The 21,031-nt window shown below is 41.1% G+C and overlaps 1 protein-coding gene across 1 annotated transcript in view; it reads left to right on the forward strand.

Moving 5' to 3' along the window:
- Window positions 1-941: 941 nt before the first annotated feature.
- CRYBG1 (crystallin beta-gamma domain containing 1) overlaps window positions 942-21,031 on the forward strand; it is a 190,718-nt gene continuing 170,628 nt past the window's right edge. The window contains exon 1 of the mRNA XM_023650869.2: window positions 942-1,333. Within this exon, the coding sequence (XP_023506637.1) occupies window positions 1,092-1,333 (242 nt within the window). The 5' untranslated portion in view covers window positions 942-1,091. The remainder of the gene's footprint in view (window positions 1,334-21,031) is intronic.

A 21,031-nucleotide genomic window follows, 5' to 3' on the forward strand; every position in this document is an offset into this window, starting at 1 on the left:
AGGAGGATTGGCAGCAGATGTTAGCTCAGGGCTAATCTTCCTCAAAAAAAAAAAGTAAATATAAAAATAACTAAATAAAAAGGAATGTTCCTTGAAGGATTAGTGAGTGAATGCATGAGTGGGTCTTCAAAGAGAAAAGAAAGAAGGCAGTATTACAGTGTAAGAGGGTCTTGTTCAGCATTGGATTTTTAAGCCAAGCTTGGTTCTTGAACTCGTCACACTGTAATAATGCCCCAAATAATTGCTCATATAATTCCTTTACTTACGTATTAGTTGCCTTTGTTATTTAACCACGGTTGGGAGGTTGAGAAAAGAAAGTCATTAACAGTAAAGCAAATGATGAGAACCTTGTGGCACCGGCACTTAATAATCACCACGAGTCTACTAAGCCCTTTGGGAACTGGGGAATATGCCTAATTCCCTTCCGTTTTTTTATCCTGTTGTGCTTTATGAGATGCAGGTACAAAGTAATTATTCAGACTTTTGAAGGGTGAGGAGGAGTTGGCACTTGTTTTGACAAACAGGAACGGAAGCCACCCAGCACATGACATTGCTCAAGCCACCCAAAGGCCAGAGTGGAATAGTCCTAATTGCCGGGCGGTCTGGCCACGGGATGCGCCTCTCCCATCCTTCTTCAGGCGGGGCTCATGGCTAAGCCATTATCCTGACAGCTTGACACAGGCCACGAGCCGCCAACAACTCTGCAGGCGACCGAGGGCACAGGCCCCAGAGGCGCCGTCGAAACCGGACCCAGCTGCCAGCCCAGAGCGGGGCCTGAGGTGTCAGGAGACGCGGTTCCCAGGGCGTCCGGTAGGTGTCGCTGCCCCGCGGCCGCCGCGCGCCCCCGTGCCGGGGACTTGGGGTGAGCCGGCCTCACCTGGGGCGCCGGGCGCGCGCCTCACCTGCGCTCGCAGCCCGGGCCGCGCGGAGGCGCTGTGTCGCGGCGGGGAGGTCGCCTCCGCCCGCAGGGCTCGGGCCGCTGTGCTGCCCGCGCTCCGGTCTGTCGACGTCCTCTAAGCCTCTGCCGTCCCGCGCACGGGCGCCGAGGGGGCGGGGTCGGCCGGGGAAGGCGGGCGAGCGGGCGCCCAGGTATGTTCTTCAAGAGCAGGGTGGCCGAGAGGGCAGCGGCCGAGCAGCCGGAGGAGGACGCAGACCAGAAGATGCCACTGTCGCCGCCCGCTCAGGGCGACCACGGGCAGTCCAGCCCGTCCAGGACCCCCAAGAAGCACACCGCCTTCCACCTCTGGCGCTCCAAGAAGAAGCAGCAGCCTCCGGCGTCGGACTGTGGGGTGTTCGTCCCGCACCCGCCCCCGGCGCCCCTCGGCGAGGCCAGGTAAGCTCCGAGCACCCCCTCCAGGCTCACCTCCTCCTCCCGCCCGTCTGCTCCTACACGGCGACCCCAGAGTCCTCTCCCGCGGAGGAGGGGACGGGCCCCGGGTCCGCTTCACCTGGCAGGAGTGTGACGGGGTCCCCAGGGGCGCAGTCGTGGGCGCTGCGGGGCGGCGGGTCCTGGTGGCTTCTGGCTCAGACCAGACAGCAGCGAGAGGAGCGCGTGCCCACGCATGTGGCCTTTATTTTGACTGGCAAGGACTTTATGCAAGAGTCCACGCTTATCAACCCGACCACGAGAGCAGGCGGGGAGTGGAGCGATAGTACCATAATGAAGGATGGTAGCAACTCTGTCGTGGGATTATATGATCTTTCAGATAATGGTGCCTTTATTGTGAAGATCCCCACTCTTGCAGATGTATTTCTCCATGGTCCGCACAAGATCCGACTGGAGGAGGAAGTGGCAGAGATGGTTGCCCCCATTTTGTGGGTGGAGAACCAGAGACCAAAGGGTAGATGGCTTGTCCCCTTTGGAATCAGTGGCAGAACGAGGCAGCAGCTAGTTATTCAAAGTATAATTGCCGTTGTGCTTTTCTAATTTTGGTCGTGATTGTGTGGTGGTTTTACCCTATATATGTAATTATTCAATGGTACTATCTGAATGGATGCATTTGTTGAACAATAATCAATTTGAAGTAACAGTATATTTGTGTGGTTCAAGGATGTAAAATATTTTTAATGAAGGATAGCTGGCAATGTAGAGTTTAAAAATACACCCTTATGGACAATGAAGGCTGAATAAAATTATACAAGATTTATATTTTTCCTTTTATTTCTGAAAAAGTCTTAAATTTGCAATATATTTTTGTTCACTTAGGAAAAATTTTATTAACTAAGTGCCGGGATATAAAAAACAGTGAGAGTGGTCTCTGTCATCCAAGAATTATTAGTCTCTTGTGGAGACCGCAAAGTAAACAGTGGGATAGATGCTGTGATAGATGTTAGCACAGAGGAGGGGATCCAGGCAGGCTTCCTGGAAGAGGCTGGCTGAAGTGGCTTAGTCAGACAGAAAAGGGAACGAGCTCGGATTTCCAGGCAGAGGTTGCACAATGAGCATCACCTGCAGTAGGAAGAGCATGGTGCTTCCTGGGAAGCACAGGCGGGTCAGGGCCGGCTGAGTATTATGAGGGGGTGGAGAGAGGAGAGGTAAGAGAAGGCATTCTATTTTTCCTCATATTTTTTCATCCACAGTAGTAATTGTTTATAATAGAACATATTTTTGTCTGTTTAAAGACTTACTATGCTTAAGTACGAATTGAAATTTCTTTTTTTTAATGCTCTTCTGCTAGATTTTTTAAAATTTTTTTAATTTTTTCCTTTTTCTCCCCAAAACCCCCCGGTACATAGTTGTATATTCTTCGTTGTGGGTTCTTCTAGTTGTGGCATGTGGGACGCTGCCTCAGCGTGGTTTGATGAGCAGTGCTACATCCGCGCCCAGGATTCGAATCAACGAAACACTGGGCCGCCTGCAGCGTAGCGCACGAACTTAACCACTCGGCCACCACGGGGCCAGCCCCTGAATTGAAATTCCTGACAAAATGTTACTGTTAATAACGATATACCCAACATAGAAGTATTTTTCCTATTACCTCAGTAAATATTTTAAATATTTCCATAGTGGTTGTTCTTATCCGACCTAGTCCCATCATTTCATATCAAAATGTAATAACACAGCTTTATGCAGTTTATTCAAATGCAAATACAATTTAGACTAAAACTTCAAATGGGAGCTTTTGCCGCTCTCCTTGATCTTCCTGAATTTCAGTTCAGGCGGGAAGCACTTCCCTCTTGCCTTTGAACTATGATGAACTTTGTACTAACAAATGTGCTGAAAACCAAACGTTCTGGTCTGTCTTTGGAAGGTTTTTCTAGTTAGATCACCCTTATAAATATTTCATTTACTTCTAAGAGAGGGGACCTGTTTCTAGTCTAAAGAGAGTAGCTGAATCGCACTTAGGTTTCTGGTCAATCTTTGGCCAGTGTGGCTCCCTTGAGCCGTCTGACCATGTCTGTTCCTTTCTGTCCAGGATTTGGGGGTGGTGGAATAGTCTGGAATGTGCAGCCCTCACTGTGGCCTTTCTCTCTATAAAAGGATGGGGCAGTCAAGTGGCCACACTTATTTGTTGGGCATATATGATTAATGTTATGGGCTTTTAGATCCAACAATAATGAATTTATGTCCTGGCTGTGTGACCCTGGGCAAGTGACTTCACCTTTCTGAGTCTCAGAAAATGGGGAAGATAGTAATACTGACTCTGTAGGGCTGTCATGAATATCAACTGAGAGTTTATGTTACTAAATGTAAAACTCTTATGTTTCTGGGACACAAAGTAGAAACTCAGTAAATGTAAAACCATCATCATCATTGTCGTCATTATAAGTGCAAAAGTCTATTGGAAAAAAATAGAGTTGGATGGGAAAAAAATGCTTCTCTTCCTAGAAGAGCTTATCATTCCAACGATGGTTTAAAGTTTGTTGTCCGATTTCTGTGTTCTGCAAATATTGGTGGTTTTTAGTGTAGATATTCTCAAATTCAATGATGGTCATTTTCTTTCTTTACATAAAATAATTTGAAAGTAGCTGCCTTTCTTCCTAAAATTCACCCTTAAAGTTTTTTCAGCTTGGTTTTGGTAAATATGCTGGTATGTTATTTTTCATAGAGGTAGAGCTATTGCCTTCCTGGGTCAGCCCCATCTCCTGTCTAGCCCATATTCTCTTGCCATCAGAGGGCCTGGTGGTATGTGTGGAGGGGCATGGCCAGCTGTGGCCAGGCTTTCCTTAGCAGCCATTAGTGGCACTGTCATTTATTAAGTTTTGAATTATACTCCGTTTTGTAACCAGTTTTTCAGAGTGTGGATTCTCTAGCTGGGTTGAAATCTCTTTTTTCTTCAACTTACTGTGACACTTAGCCATGCCATCCTGTGCACATTATTAACCTTTCTGTGCCTTAGTTTTCTCATTCACAAAAGGAATAGTAAGAGTTGTCATAAAAATAAACAAGTTAATGCATGTCAAGTGCTCAGAACTGTGACTGGCACACTGTGAGTGCTCAATAAATGAGAGTTGTTTCTCTTTTTTCTTATTACTATCTTGCCTATACTTCCTTGTGAGTAGTAATTTTATGAGTCTATTTCCTGCTATATGATGGAAATGGTACTTCCTTTTTATTTTCCCTATGCAAGACACCCAGGGTTAATTTGATTAGAAATGGGCTCTTCGCTAATGGTCAATGCAGTGAATTAAAAATGATCACCTTCCAGCTGAACTGAGCCCCAGACCTAGAAGCAAGCATTAATGCTTTCTGCATGAGAGCCGAACTCAAGTGGTGGGTGGGCCTTGTAGTCCTTTGAAAATCAGCAGACCTAGGTTCATTTGGAGGAAAAATGCAGCCAGCGCCAGAGGGCAGAGCATCCTCATTGGGTGGGCAGAGGCCTTCCTCCATGTCAGGGTACACAGGCTTAAGTTTGGGGACAGTAAACAGTCCCTTAGCTTTTCTGTTCTTGTGTGGACCTTTCCCTTCTCTAAAGAGAAAACAACTTACTCCTTGTTTGTGTCACTAGAGTGTTGTGTGGGTAAACTGTTGCTTTGTTCTTCAGAAAAAGAACAATCATTTAAAACCTAGTTTGAAAGCATTCTGGAACTCGAGAGCGTTAGTCTTCATGACTTAAAATTGATTCTAGTTTTCAGTCTTTTATGGCAGCTTTAGTGTTTAGAACTCTAAATAGGTTTAATAATTTTCTAACATAAAGGACATAGTAGGTAATTCTATTTTTGTTTTGTCTAATATTGCATTTAAACTGGTTAATACTGGGTTATTTCCCTTATTTGGCTTATGCCAAAGGCAAGAGTTGGAAATCTTAGGTTAATTTTGTTTCACCACTGATAAACCAGGAATTTAAATTTTAGCTCTGCCACTTCCTAGCTGTGAGGTCCTGGGGAAATTTCTTCACTTTTCAAACTTCACTTTCATGATCTGTGACCTACCTCTTAGCATTGTTTTTGAGAGCTATAAATATGTATTTAAACTGACTAGCACAGTGCCTGGAAGAGAACAGATGCTCCATAAATCGTAGCTCTGAGAGCACATGCTGCCGTGAAAAAGGCATAGACTTTGGTGTAGGACAAACTCCGTTTCAAATCTGCCTCTCCCATTTGGGTAAGTTTTGTTAAGCCTCTGTCTTTAAGCCTCAGCATCCTCATCTGTAAAATGGAGATAATAGCACTTCCCTCCTGGGCTCTATGAGGATTAGATATTCTGTCTGTAAAACGCCTGGCACAGGTCTGGCCCAAAGCAAGTGCTCCATAGATGACTGGTGGGGGAAGTGGGCATGATAGTGGCAGTGATAATTGTAATTGTCCTTGTCTTCATAGAAATGGTGGTAGCATTGATAAATACATTTTTACTTTATAAGTGGAGTCAAACTACTTCAGAAGCCCCGAGGTCGTAACCAAGTCCGTCAAGCATTGAAATACCTTTGAAGATCTGGATGTGCATGTTGGTCTATGAAAGGGTGGCCCTTCATGCATTCAGGGACTTAGAAGTCTTAATACTTGACTTAGGGAGCCAAAGATAAACTTTATACTTGAAGTTAGGGGGGTTTCTCTTGAACTGATTTTGGAGTCTAAGTTTAGTTTAGGATAATTCTTTGCCACTTAGGTGTCATTGTATCACTTTATTCACTCTCCTGTGTCTGCACTTTTAGTCATAGTCTTCTTAGTCCATGTACAAGTGACGTCAACACTTTTGGAGACCTTTAGAAATTCTGGGCTTGGATTCTCTTCTTTTTTATTCTTTAGCTTTCAATTATAGATCTTATTTGTAAGGATGAGACAGCGAATCACTGCTTTACTATTCATCCATGATTAAAGATATATAGCAAAGATATTTGATATTGAAATTTATTTTCTAAGTTCTGATATTCATTCAAAATACCCGTCTTACTATGAACATTAAAAATCCATATCTGTCTTAAAATATGAGTTCACCTGAGGGTTAGTTGTGTTTCTGGAATGTCCATTCAGAAAAAAGTGATTTATATATTTAAGAAATTGTGTCTGGTGAGATCATTTGAATTTTGAATTGTGTGCATTTCTGTTTACCTTGAAAAACTATATCAGATAATTTCTTAATCTCCATTTCCTGTTGTATTTATTGTATAGAAGCCTTAGTGATCCTTTTCATGAAAAGCAATGCAATCTGACCTAGAGGATCATTTTTCTAGGATTAAAGATAGATTATTTTATGGCACAAATTCCTTTCTGTATCTTCTTATTGAAATGACTATCAATCAAGTTTTTAAGAGAAGTTTCTTATGTTCATTAAACAGTTACTGAGCGCTTATTCTGTATCAGGCACTGGGAAATAGAACAATGAAACTAGAGGTGATCCTTGCTCCTAAGAAACTTATAGTCTAGTGGAGGATGGGGCATATAGATGAAAATGAATAAAGTAGCATACGATGCATTAAGTGTAGAGATAGAAGATTTAATCAAATGCACTGAGGTCAGAAGAAAGATTATCTTGAAGAAGCAGACAATTTTTTTCTCTCATAAAGAAGTTTTACTCATATTGAATAATTAATGAGAAATTTTATTCTCTGATATGGAGGTCAAAGACTCCAAATCTTACTGAGGATATGATCATCTTAAACTATGTCCAATATTGGACCAAAAGAAAAATCATGGAAATAATTTCACAGTGGCATTTAAAACCAATAAAGAGAATCTTGTATCCAGGATTATGCATGAATAATTTTCTCTAGTTCCTTAAAATATCTAGAGCCTAGGTTATATTATTTCAGCTCCTCTGTCCTATTTTGGCACCTAGGAATAAAGATTGGGCTTGGAATGTGACATACTGATTTGAAAACGTTGGCTGGAATTATAGGTAAACATGATGTGAACACTCTAAAATTATAAGCCGAAAATGAGTGGTTCTTGACATTCTTTAGATAGATTTATAGATCCAAAGAGGATTGTTATCTAGATGTCTACTCAGTCTTTGTCAAAATGATTCTAGAATCTCTTTCAAGGAGAGTCCAACATTGCCTCTGTTCTCAAAGCAAGGTAGGTGTTCTTCCTTAAAAAAGAAAACCTACCTTTATTTTCATTCTAAATTGCCTGGCACAGCCAACAGGTGTCTTTTCATATATTCACTTTAGAAAAATGAATTCTGGGCTTTTACCCAAGAAAGGATTGAAATGTAAATTCAATACCTTGTCCCAAGTTGAGTTTTCAAGATAAAGTAAGTGTGAATGTCTAACACTTGTGGGGAGTTTGCCAAGAAACGCCCGTCAATTGTTTATGAGTCTCAGCTCATTTATCGCTCCCTTAAACCACAGCTGCATTGGGCTAACTCAGATGCCTCATCCAGATACCTCCGTGGTTTCAGATCTATGAGAAGTCTTCATTCTAGAGAATCAGCACTTGCTTAGTGCTGTCTTTACAGCACTGTGCGTCTCCTGGATTGGTCTGTTCAGTGGAAGTGAAGCAACCAGAGACCCTTCAAAACAAGGGATCATTTTGACAAAGTACCAGAAGACCTCAAGGACATACAAGTGAGGCAGAGAATCCAAAGTCCCTTCACGGTGTCCCCAGCTTCTCTCGTCAATAGGTTATAGACAAGATGCCTACTGGTTGAACCTGTTGCTAACACAGAAAAATGAAACAGAATTAACAAGGGCCTTTTGTTTTTTACCTTCCCATAGATGGCAATTAAATGAGTAAAAGTAAGTTGCTGCTAAGCTTGGCAAAATATTCTGTGGTGAAGAAAATTGGCTGCTGGCTGTATTTATTATTGTTGTGTGCCGTTGCAAGCCAGCGACCCTAACTGAGTCTCATTTATTAGAAGTTAGCGTTATGGTATCAATAGGTCAAATAAGAGATTTGGTCAACAGTTACATAAAGACATTATGCATAATACACCTCTTAATTTTTTTCAAATTAGTTAATAAGCAGTAACATAAGCTCCTGAGAATTCTTTGGCTTCTTTTGTTGGGTGGTTCTTGTAATTGAGGTCAAGAGGCAAAATAATATGTGCTGTGAATACGATAATAGAGGAAACATTTGGATTATAATAACAACTTGAGACTATGTCTGTGAAAACATCATTTTCCATCAAGATTTGATTGAGGGGCCTCCCCGGTGGAGCAGCCGTTAAGTTGGCATGTTCCACTTCTCGGCAGCCCAGGGGTCGCTGGTTCGGATCCCGGGTGCAGACGTGGCACTGCTTGGCAAAAGCCATGCTGTGATAGGCATCCCACATATAAAGTAGAGGAAGATGGGCATGGATGTTAGCTCAGGGCCAGTCTTCCTCAGCAAAAAGAGGTGGATTGGCAGTAGTTAGCTCAGGGCTAATCTTCCTTAAAAAAAAAAAAGATTTGATTGAAAGATGCAGTTTATTTAACATACATTGTGTATATCAATGTTCTAAGCACTTTACAGATATTAACTCCCTAGAGTTAACTCATAACATTCCTGATAGGTGCTATTATTATTCCCATTTTGAGGATAAATGAGGCACAGGTGGGTATGGTGGTTTGACCAACGTCACAGAGCCCGAAAGGGCTGGGGCTGGGGTTCCCCACCTGCTGGTCTTGAGTCCTGTTGTTAATTACTGCAAATTGAACTCACTGTGGTTAATGCTGTCTTTTTATATTCCCACAATGAGTATATTTAGGCTCTAAATCTCACAAGCAGAAATTATGATATATATATATATGTATAGGAAGTCAAGTTAATTTTTGGTATTAGACAATTTCTATTTTAAGTAGTGGATAGAAATATATGTAAGTTCATAGAAGTATAAGTATATTAAAATCTCAGAAGAAAAAACAATTTTAAAGCAGAAATTCTAAAGTGTATCTTACATACAAAAGTATCCTGTCCAGGTCCTGAGTTTGGAGCTTCTGCCCAAGCTTTGTCAGGAAACAGAATCACCAAGAGATGGGCCTAGTTTGTACACCCACCGCCCTCCACCCACAGTCTTGTCACAGTAGAAGGCAAGGTTGGAGATAAGTGGCTAGATAGGTGCTGCTCAGGCTAAGTGGGGATGTCAGAATTTCTCCAGTGAACCTACTAGGAACAGCTTTAACTTCAGATCTAGCAGTCCTGCAGCTTGGATCCTTTGGTTTTACTTTCTGATTTATCATTGAGGATTCCCTGACAACTAAACAATTTTCACCTCATGTTGATCTTACACTTCAAGGATTATAAACCATTGCTGCTATTTTCTCCCTCTTGAGACTCATAATGGCTGCGTGCAGTAAGCCCACACCCTCATTTCATAGATGAGGAAATTGAAGTTCAAAGAATGCAGTGCAGATGGAGGAAATGGGACTAGAACTCAGGGTTTCTGATTTCCGGTCCGCTGTTCTTTTGGGTTCTCTTGGACTGTCGACCGTGCCGCTCCATTCCTGGCCTATCCCCACGTTTGACAGGAACCCACTGACTCATCTGACTTCCTGGTGACTCTTTCCCTGGAAATCTTCCCCTAGTTTCATAAACTAACAACTATGAGACTGTCTGATCTCCAGATTGAGTTACTAGTTGTTCAGCCAGTATGTACACTCTAGTCTGGTTACTGACATACTGAATACTTTCAGAGTTTCTGCTATGATTTGTACTTCACCTATTACCTAAAAAAACCCCCAAAACCTAAAAATAACTTAATTCAGAGCCAGCCCTGGTGGCCTAGTGGTTAAAATTCAGCACGGTCTGCTTCAGCAGCCTGGGTTTTGTTCCTGGGCACAGAACCACACCACTCGTCTGTCAGTAGCCATGCTGTGGCAGCAGCTCACAGAGAAGAACTAGAAGGACCTACAATTAGAATGTACAACTATGTACTGGGACTTTGGGGAGGGAAAAAAAGAAAAAGAGGAAGATTGGCAACAGTTGTTGCCTCAGGGAAAATCTTTCCCAGCAAAAAGTAAATAAAGTAAAATAAAAATAATGTTTTCAAAAAATTTTTAAAGCTTGCGCAAGCCATATTTTATAACAAATGTCATTTAAAATTATAGAGTCTATCCATATTGTACCCATGCAAGAACTCCCTTTATGAGGCTTGAAGTAACGCTGGTGCTATGACACATAATATGTTTTATTTATGATTTGTCATTTAAATGTTTTGACAATAGTGATAGATTTATGAATATCCTATGAAAGCACAGCTTGATTGTTTTTGCATCTGCTATTTGAAAAAGCTATTACAGTCAAAGCAAACTGTTGACATTCACGTTGAAATACAGTGTCTCCTTTATCATGAGTGCCGTGTGCAAATCTAAGAACTGGCCCTTTCAAGCCTGTGCAGTGGTGGCTCCCTCAGGCCTTGCCTACTTGGCTTTACTGCCTTGCAAATATTGGCTTGCTTTCCCACTATTTAGCTCCCACGAACTAAATGGTTGCTATTATCTGAAAAACAAGAAAATATAGTTACTGTAAAGTGAGATTACAAAACTCTTCTCTTTTAGTGTTGGCTACCCGAAACAACTTTGTCTGGAATAGATCAATTTTTGATCAGGAGTCCTTCATTGGAGCATACTTCGGATTGAAACAAGAACATTTGTATTCCCGTAGGTGTCAGCAAACATGTTTCAACAAGCTAGTCTAAAACTAAATTTTGGATTATTTTCAAGATAAAAGCAAAGGGTGACTGAATGTCTGGAATTTCCTCAAAGTTTCGACTTTTACCACTGTGCTTTTTGTGATTGTCCTAACTCACCCTGTAGGAAGTTTCAAGTACTTTGACCTAGACGTCTTATAGCTGCTCCACTGTTGACATTTAACTGTGCCCTTCACTGTTATTTCACTATTATTAAGAGCTCTTCTTAATGCCCACGAGGGGACAGCTGGTCCTAGATCCAGGTGATAACTGTTGAAGATGCTCTGAGGCTCTGTCTCCTACACTATCATGTAGTTCTTCCTATGAAAAGCTCCTCAGGAATTTATGCATCAACTTCCTTCTCGCTACAGGATTCCTGGTTGCTTTTCTCTGTGTGTTATCATACCCAGGTTACAATTCCACGAACTTACAAAGCCAGATGTTAAACAAAGAGGAGCACCAATTTTTATCTTAATGCCGCTCAGTAAATGATCAACAAACAGCAAAGGTGACAGCCAGTTGGGTTTGGGCATGTTTTCTGAGGGAAGTGGGTGTGGCATGGGGGAATGGAGGGGGAGAATTGTTTTCAGCCAGCTAATTCTCAACCTCTCCTCTAAGTTAAATAAACATAAGAAACTTTTGTCAAGAATAAATAGCACAAAGGGCACAAACGATTATTGTGTAGCTATTATGTGACAGTTGGTTTCATATTCAGTGTATCTCATTTAATCTTCATAACAGCTCTGTTAAGTAGGTGATTTTACTCCTGTATTTACAATTTAGAAAACAGAATCTGAAAGAGGGGAAGTAGCTTGCCCATGCTGATGTAGCTAGTAAATGGCAGAGCAGTATTTGAACCCAGGTCTTTCTAATTCCTAAGCTCGTAATATTTTCACCACACCGTGAGATAACTGAAGCTCATTGAAGGCGTCGTTGGGAGAGGGAGTGTGTGTGTGTGTATGGGAGATAGCTCGTTAAGGAATAAAGGCAGTCAACGGAAGTGTGGTTATCCACTTAGTTTCAGAGCTATCACCCTTCCCAAACCAGGAAGGAAGCATTTCTCCGTTTTGATTATCTGGCCCCTACCTCATCCCGTTGTGGAGAAGGAGAATATGCAAGAATGAAGAATTCCTGTGCGTGGGGAAGTCCATGGGGCAGCCTTGCTTTCCTGGGAACCCTTGACTTGAGGTAATTCTGCCGAGAATCAGTGACTCGGTCTCTGAAGTGTTAACTAAACTTGTTTCACCTGATTTCCAATGTAGTCTAAAAGCCACAGAGTCTTCCTACTGCTGCTGGGATGACTCACAGAGTATGTAAAAGAATCTCAGAGGCAAAATGTTGAGGATTTTTCTCTTTGTGTAAAGGTTAATCTCAGGTTAATTTCTTTCCTAAAAGAGGAAAGAAAATGCTGGTGATCAAAACTCCAAATTTATAGGAGATACTGTTGGCTTGGAAGACGTGGATCTAGAGAGTTTGATATAAAAGGATTATGAAAACCCTTTAAATAATCTTTGTCTTTATAGGAGCTAGTAATTTTGTCTTTAGTGCCCATTTCTCTCAAAATTGGATTTTATTTTGATTTTTATGTATTGGAGAAATTTTAAAAATTCCATTTAAGAATACTCCTTAATTTCTATGAATATTATGATATGCACAGAACTAATTCACAGTAGGTCATAGAAGAGAGTAAATTTCTTTTTCCATTATACTAGACTAAAAATGCATATTCTCTGGTATTTAGATTTAATGTAGTTATTTACAGGCATAAATTATTATAGTCATTAGTACCACTCAATTTCTAGACTACAGCTGGAAATTTGCTACTTTATTTTAACCCACACTCTCTGCTGGGTTCTGCTTGTGGTAGCCTCTCTAATTTTAAAAACAATTATACAGTGATAATGGTAATCGAAGTATCAGGTTTGCTTCTTTCGTTTGTGACTCAAGTAACTGAGAAAATGTTGCCTCTCTCAAAAGTCTTGATGTGTGGTCTTCAGTGACTGTGTCACATGCAGGAAGGTAAGTAAATGTGAGAGTGAAACGGCTCATTTGCTAAACACGCATTCGTGGACACCTGCTGTGTGGGGCTCTGGGGTGTGGGCTGGCAAACCAGTTTAAGCTCTACCCTTGGGAAACTGAATCTCACTCTCCTGTCTCTGGAGAAGCTGCAATATGCAATATATATATGTATATATATATATACAATCTCTAAATCAATGGCTATGTTTATATCTGTACCTATAGATATGGATATGTATGTGTGTGTACATACACACCCACACCACATACATTCTAGCACTACGTATTTTACTTATATATGTACTCAGTGCGTGTGTTTACAACATCAGCAAAGCAGGGATGAGAGAGAGAAAAATAATCTAGAATGTGCCTGGAAGCTTTATATTATTTCAAGATATTAAAATTTTGAAATTTTAGGATTTAGAATTTTTTTTACTTTGAATGATGTATTAGGATGGGGGAGGCATAGTCTTTTTAGCGGTTAGAGTGGTCATAATACAGACCTCTATAGATGCCTCTACATACCTTGTTTAGACAGCTGCCCCGGGGGAGATGAGAAAGTATGATGCAAACTATGGAAAGCAATAGAGAGGCATGCTCAGTTTATTCTCATGTTCCTCGCATGAGCTGGCTTCCAGGCCCAAAAGTATCACTTAATCTGCCTTGAAGAGGCTTGATTGGTTGACTCCACTTTTAAAATGTCCCGTCCAGTTCTACAAAAATGAACCTTGCAAGGGGCTGTTCTTTGATGACTGTGACTCTAATTTTATTTATTGATGTGGTCTACATTTGCCTTAGCTATTTTGGCAGATTTCCCATATTGTTATAATAATCGATAATCTCACTTTCCATGGATAATACTGTTAACATTCTGGGCACATTTTCGTATAGCTTAGCACTAAAGACGAAATTACAAAAGCAGAAATTTAGATACTTTTTGTATCCTGTTTATTTTTATTTATTTATTTATTTTTTGAGGAAGATTAGCCCTGAGCTAACATCTGCTGCCAATCCTTCTCTTTTTGCTGAGGAAGACTGGCCCTGAGCTAACATCCGTGCCCATCTTCCTCTACTTTATATGGGGGACGCTTGCCACAGCATCCAAACGGGCGAACCCTGGGCCACCAAAGGGGAATGTGCACACTTAACCGCTGTGCCACCGGGCTGGCTCCTCCTGTTTATTTTTTACTTAGCATTTTATCATACTCCTTTTCTCACTTCCTTAAAATACCTAAAATAATTTTCTTACTTACCCCCCTTGCTGGACATTTAGGTTCTATTTTTTTATTATTAATGCTGCAGCGAACATCTCTGGAAACCTCAGTCTCCGGATGTTCTGTGTGCCCTTCCAGATCTACTTTCCACCTTCCTCTGTGCTCCTGAGAGCTGTCTTTACAGACTGCATGGACTCAGCTCTCTTGCTGTCTGATTTCTAGCTGGGTGCAGCCAATGGGAGGCTTTGGAGGACAGGGCAGGAGCAGGAGGTCATGTGGAGTGTGGTAGTGGTTTTGTTACTCTGCCGAAGGCCACAGCCTCTGATGGGTGGACCTCTTCTACAGCTCTGATCTTGCCTGTTCCAGCACTGGCTTCCTCCCCTTGCCTGTGATGCAGGGGTACTAATGGCCTCCTGCTGTTGGGAGCCCTGGGCTGCTCCACCATTCCTTATTGATCTGCCCACATCTTATAAACAGTCAGTTCTTTAAACACCTTTCAGTCATCTCTTTTGTGTGTGCCATCTGTTCCCTCCTGGGATCCTGACTGACATCATCTACATCTAAGTGGTATGCTCTTTTTATTATATTTTATGTCTGAGTCTTTGTACTGCAGAAGGGTAAAAGACCATTCAGATTTGGGTAGGGGAGTTAAATTAGTTCAGATCCGAGCTAGTGTTAGTGAACGAGGGCAATTGTTCTCTCACAGAGAGAACAATCTCTAAAGTACTCTCGTAGAGATCTAAGAAAATTGCTGTTGGAATACAGAAGGGAGCAATAAATTCTTTCATGCACTGTGTTGGACACCTGTACTTAAAAGATAAGGATACTTTAACTGCCAAGTGTTTCCAGTTTTCTTGTTTCGTTTGGATATTATTGGTTCACTTGTTTCATCTCTCTTTTCAGTCTGGGATTTTATGGCTAACCCGTTGTGTTTTTCCTTCTGTTCCTGGCAGGTTGCATATTCATATCTACAGTCCTCTATGTCCACTTCCTCACCCACGTTTTTGCTTATGACCTCTTCCTTGTAGGAAACATGCATAGGATCTTGTGAGCTGATGGATACCATGTTTTTGGCATTCCTCCATATATGAGTGGTAGCTTTCTTAGTCTTTAAATGAAAAGCAAAGCATGTAGCAAACAGTTAACTTCATTTGCTTTCGCTTCATTTCTAAGTCTGAGTCTATAATTTTCCAGAACAAATGCCAAAGCATTCAGTGAACATACTAAGGGCTGTTAATACTTCACAAATCTTTTAAATCAAATGATAATGTCTTCTGTGGTTACTGGGTCATCACTGATAGGCTCTCTGACTGACACAGAGTATCGAGGCTTATCCAGTAACTCACTAATTTGCTCGGAAGTCCTAGTCCTTTTTCTTAAGATAAATTTTATGTATTTTAGGGAACGTCTTTGTTGATCTGATATTCACATTATATTTCATGCTCTTAGAAATGTGAATTAATATGAATATATTCTACCGCAGGTATAATATAAGGATAAATCTCCTATAATTCAATATATAGAATTCTCACCATTTACCAATGACCAGTGATGTTAGAAAAGGAAAAACCAAAAACAAAAACTCAACTGGTATAGAAATGAGAGTGCTTGGGTTTTAATCCTAGATTTCTCAGTTATGAATTAGGGAACTTTGGGAAAATCATGTAAACTCCATGCATCTCGGTATTCTTCAATAAAATGGGGATGATACCAACCTGCCTGGCCTCCAGCCAGGCTATTGAGAGGCTCCTTTGAAACAGTGTGTGAAAGTCCTGTGAGAACCATGAGGACTTAGGTAGCTTAAGCCCCATTGCCCCTTGACTCATCCTTTGGTCTCACCACTTCTTTTCTAGAAGCCTTCTACATTGTTTTCTCTTTTCCCGTGGTCTTTCAGAAGTGAGTGGATACATGGCAGTATTCACTTGTCCCTATCTTTTCCAAGTCTCCTCTCTGCCCATTCCTCTCCATCTCTGGAATTCTGGTCTGAAGCTGGTAGGGGGCACTCCCATCCATGTCTCTGTGCAAAGTGACAGGATGACAGCTGGGGACTCTGTGGATCCTGTTGCTGCTGCTCTGTGGGGTGCCTTCTTTCTCAGCGTTCTTCCCCACTCGCCTCAGTCTTCCACCACCTAAATGCCCGTGGGATTGTTGCATCTGGTCCGACACGCCTATATTTCCTCCGCAGTCCTGCCACCAGGTTGCTTTTCTCTTAAAGACACAGCAGTTTCACAGAGGAAGCTCCTGTGGGTTTCCCAGAGAATTGGGAGAGGTAGTTAGGTTTGGTCTTCTTCATTTTGCAGATTAAGCAGTTGAGGCATGAAGTTATTTAATGAGAGTGAAGACTGTATCCCAGGAGTCCAGAATTTTAGTTAATGCTCTTTCCACTAATGCACCACAAATATCCCAGCAGGGTAGATAGAAAGAGAAAAAAATGTTTTGTAGCTCTACTGGTTTACTGCACTGTCCTTTCTTCTTCTTCCTTTTTTTATTTAACATAGATGAAGTGAAGAGTTAGATGATATTGAAGTAGAAGAGGAAATTGAAAAATATTTATTTGATTAGTAGAGTAAGATTGATTTTTACATTCTAGTTAAAGATTGCAGTATTATGAATATTAAATTTTTAAGGTTATGTTTCTGAGAAAATTCTATATGTAGAAAATAATGGATTTTTGTTAGTAAAACGGCCAGCTGTTGAATCCTCATGTTTGACTCTTACCTACTTTATGCTCTTTTGAAAGACAGTTGTCTCGAGGGTGTTTCACTGTTTGGAGTTTGATAACCAAAGGCACTGTCCTGACTTGTACAACTTCAGTGGAGCAAAACCCTGGGAGTTGTTACCCCACCAGACTCCTTTCCCATCAGACCTACTCATGTTCAGGTCCTAACATGCACCTTGGGGTTTATTATCTTAAGTGGAAATTTGAGTAACATTGATTGTATTTAGGAAATTCGAATATTGAATGATTTAAAATATCGCTAGAGTAATTTCCTTTGGGAACTTGTGATTTGAAAATGTCTCTGATTGAGATTCTGGACATTCTGGAGCCCCCAAACCAGGGCTTGGGCGTGGGACAGGAACCCAGAGGAGTTGCAGGCCATGTTCCTGAAGGCCTCCAAGCTTGCTGGTGGATCAGAGGCTGATGGACAGCCACCTAAATGAGTCTGATGCTTTATTAGCACGGAGTGGAGAGTGTGATCAGGTGGTATAGCTCGTTTTATCACAACCTTTGGGATTTCTGTACCAGTAATGTCGATGAATTCTGAAAAGAAGATTAATAATAACAATTTGGGGAAAGAACTAAACCAGAAATCTGAAGACTTGGATCTCTACTTATTAGCCATGTTAATTTAGTAAAATCACTTGACTTTCCTGGGGCTTAGACTCCTCATTTATAGTAGAAGAGGTGGATTTGGTCTTCCATCATAAGTTATGTTCTTATCTAAGTCCTCTGAATCACAGGTCTGAGTTCATAATCTTTTCAGAAAACTCAGTCAAGGTGTAAGTACAATAAACAGCAATGTCTAATGCATACGGAGACAGAATTGGTTCTAATGATAAGCATGTAGCTATTTCCATCCTTGTCAGTGGGAGTATCCCTTGGTGAAAAGTAGAGAGCCATCAGAGTCATAAGGTAGGTTGGCAAGGTTAGAGTTTCTAAATGCCTTCTGAGTGGAAGAAACCTTGTACATCTTAGAAAATTGCAAAATGGAAAAGAAGAAAATGTAAGAGTTAGGCATTTAATTGAGACATATAACATGCAGGATAAATCGTATAAATGCTGTTTTGAGCAATCTCTTAAGATGTATACATCTGTATCTTTATGGCTGATCATCATTTTACTAACTCAACATAGGATCATAAAATTTAAATGGTATGTGCAGGCACTCCTATTTGCAACCTAGGAGGCCTTACTAATGACAAAAATTTAGGGAAAAAATGTAGAAAATTTCTATGTCTGGCCTCTATGGAGTCATAATGTATCGTTTGACTTATAAAATGGCATACTGCCTTTTTACAGATTTGAGGCACAGTGTCTTCAGCCCTCAGCTTGGAGCCGAAATATCCAAATTCTGCTCCTGGTTCAGCCATTTGCTGATTGTGTTATCTTAGGTAAATCGTTTCATGTCTCTGGAGCTCAGTTGCCTCAAATATGAAAAATAAACCAATGGAAGGAAGACGTGATCTTTATTGATCTCTTTCCAGATTTTGTATTCTCTTTGTCTAGAGATTCCAACTTGCTATCGGGGAGGTTGAAGGACATTAACAAACAAAGACAAATGTTATCTCCATCATTTACATGCCAGCCAACCCTAAATGTTAAAAACAATATCCAATGAGGGGCCACCCAGCGGTGCAGCAGTTAGGTTTGCAAGTTCTGCTTCGGTGGCCTGGGGTTCACCGGTTCGGATCCCCAGTGCGGACCCATGCACCGCTTGGCAAGCTATGCTGTGGCAGGCATCCCATATATAAAGTAGAGGAAGATGGGCACTGATGTTAGCTTGGGGCCAGTCTTCCTCAGCAAAAGACAGGAGGATTGGCAGCAGATGTTAGCTCAGGGCTAATCTTCCAAAAGAAAAAAAGAATCCAATGAAAGATAGTTTTACTGGGGGAAGGTTCCCTAGGAGATGGTGTCTTAGGTGGGTTCTCCCAGAAGCAGACTCTATGACAAGGATTCAAGTACAGGTGGTATTCAGGAAATACTTATAGGGAGTGAGGAAGTGAACACGAAAGGGAAGCCAGTCAGTAAAGTGGGAATTATCCAGCCAGTTTCCACTGTAGGTAAATAGAGGTTATTCCCCTTGGGAAATTCTGAAAGTCACTGTAGAAGTCAGAGCTATGCCATCCCTGGGGGAGAGGAATTGGGGTTATAGAACTCCAAGTTCTGCCAGTCATTGGTGGAGGGCTGCTCCCGCAGGGCACTGTTTCTCTGGTACTTCTTGACTTGGGCAGTGTCGGCTCCTGCTGGCCAGAAAGCCACCAGGTGAAAGTCCAGTAGTCCCAGGCTACTGTGTCCTGAGGGAGTGTAGGCAGTTGTAGTGCCTGCCATAATCTGGTTACAGTCGTATGGCCAGAGCAGTACATCCAAACTACTGCACAGTGGTGCTCCAACTGAAGGTAGATACGCATTCCTATTTTCAGAAGGAAGCATCACTAAGGGACACTAAAGCAGGACACCAGGAAGCAATGAGTAGCCCTCCTCAGCTGCAGCAATTTCCTGTCTACCTCTAAACACAGTGGCCTGTAGCAGCCGGGGAGGGGCAGGCTCCTGAGCACCAGTGAGCCTTAGATCTGGGAGGCAGGCCATGGACATTGCAAAAGCCATGTTGACAGTACACCTGCCATCAGTGTAGTCAAAATTGCAGGGCCTAATTGCTGGCTACACCTAGAACATAGTACTTTAAAGGGAGTAGCATCCATGAGGACTTTGTGTTTGTTATGCAAAGTGTTAAATTCCATGGGGAATATGATTTTATTTTGTAGAAACTCTTCTTTTGATAGAGAAAGCAAATTCTCTGATGTGTTATAAGATGTTAGATGATACAGAATTTTCTATCAGGTTCTATGGAGAATCAGTCCAGCTGTCAGCAGCATCCTTGACTAATTTTGAAATATCTAGAATTTGAAATAGAATGTTTGGCATGAGCATTAAATTTTAGTTCCTTCAGCATCACCCAAAGTTTTGTGAAAACTCTGTTGCTTTCTAGGTGAAGTTGGCTTTTAAAAATCAATTTTTCTACAAATTGCTATTTATACAATGGAAAAATATGTGTTAGAAATATGTTTGTTAGAAATATAACTTTATGTTTCATGTTTTTGTAATAATTTAGATTTTATTTTTAATATTTATGCCAGAATTAAAAGCTGAGTGTTTAGAAATGGTTTCTATACTACTGGTATGCAGAAGCTAGCAGAAGACCTTTGATAATCCATGTACTTGTGATTATTATGAAAAAGGTATTATTAACAATAATATGACCTGTGAATCATTGTCCTGGAGTTAGCCACATTGCAAAAGAAAATTATGATTAAGACACCCATAACTATATTGCTATTAAGTAATCTGCTTACTACAAAATTATTGATATCCAGGTAGTGCTAAGAGGAAGGAAATCCTGCAATTGTTTTCTTATGTCTCCATGTCCATGAAAGGCCAGTAAGCAATCAAGAGGGCAGATGGACTCTTCAGGTAGCTTTCTTGGGAAAGGCTGTTGAAAATTCAGCTTGACCTAATCATGGACCCAGCATTTTGTGGATTTTTAAAAAGTATGTGAAGGGGTCTTCTAGTCTAGTGTTTCTCAAAATGTGTTGCTTAAATATCCAAATCAAAATCACCTGGAGATGAAAGCAGATTCCTGGCCCCACTTTCAGAAATTCAAATTTGCTAGGTTTGGAGTAGGGCCTAGGAGCCTGCATTTTAACCAACCTCTCATTAAAGTCATTAAAGCTTGAGAACCACAGATCTAGCCCAATGGGGATTAGGTTACAGAAATCTTAAGAGGGTCTTTCCAAGGGCACCCAGCTTCCTGGTTGCAGAGATGGGGCCAAGCCCAGGTGTATGGAGGTTAAAGTTCATTTCTTTACATTATGTTTATAATTTTTATAAATATTTGAATTCATATCCAAAACTTATCCTTTGCATAAGTCATGATAAGTAATCATTTTCTACACAACCAAATACAGGAGATATGTAAAGTCTTGGTCCTTTTGTAAATAAAATTCTAGTCTGAAATTTATGCAGACTAGAATACTAAGACTAGTTTTGGAAGGCTGGGCTTTATATCCTAAAAAAAATCACTAAACACAGCCA

This window comes from Equus caballus, chromosome 10, assembly GCF_041296265.1.
Source record: "Equus caballus isolate H_3958 breed thoroughbred chromosome 10, TB-T2T, whole genome shotgun sequence".
NCBI lineage: Eukaryota > Metazoa > Chordata > Mammalia > Perissodactyla > Equidae > Equus > Equus caballus.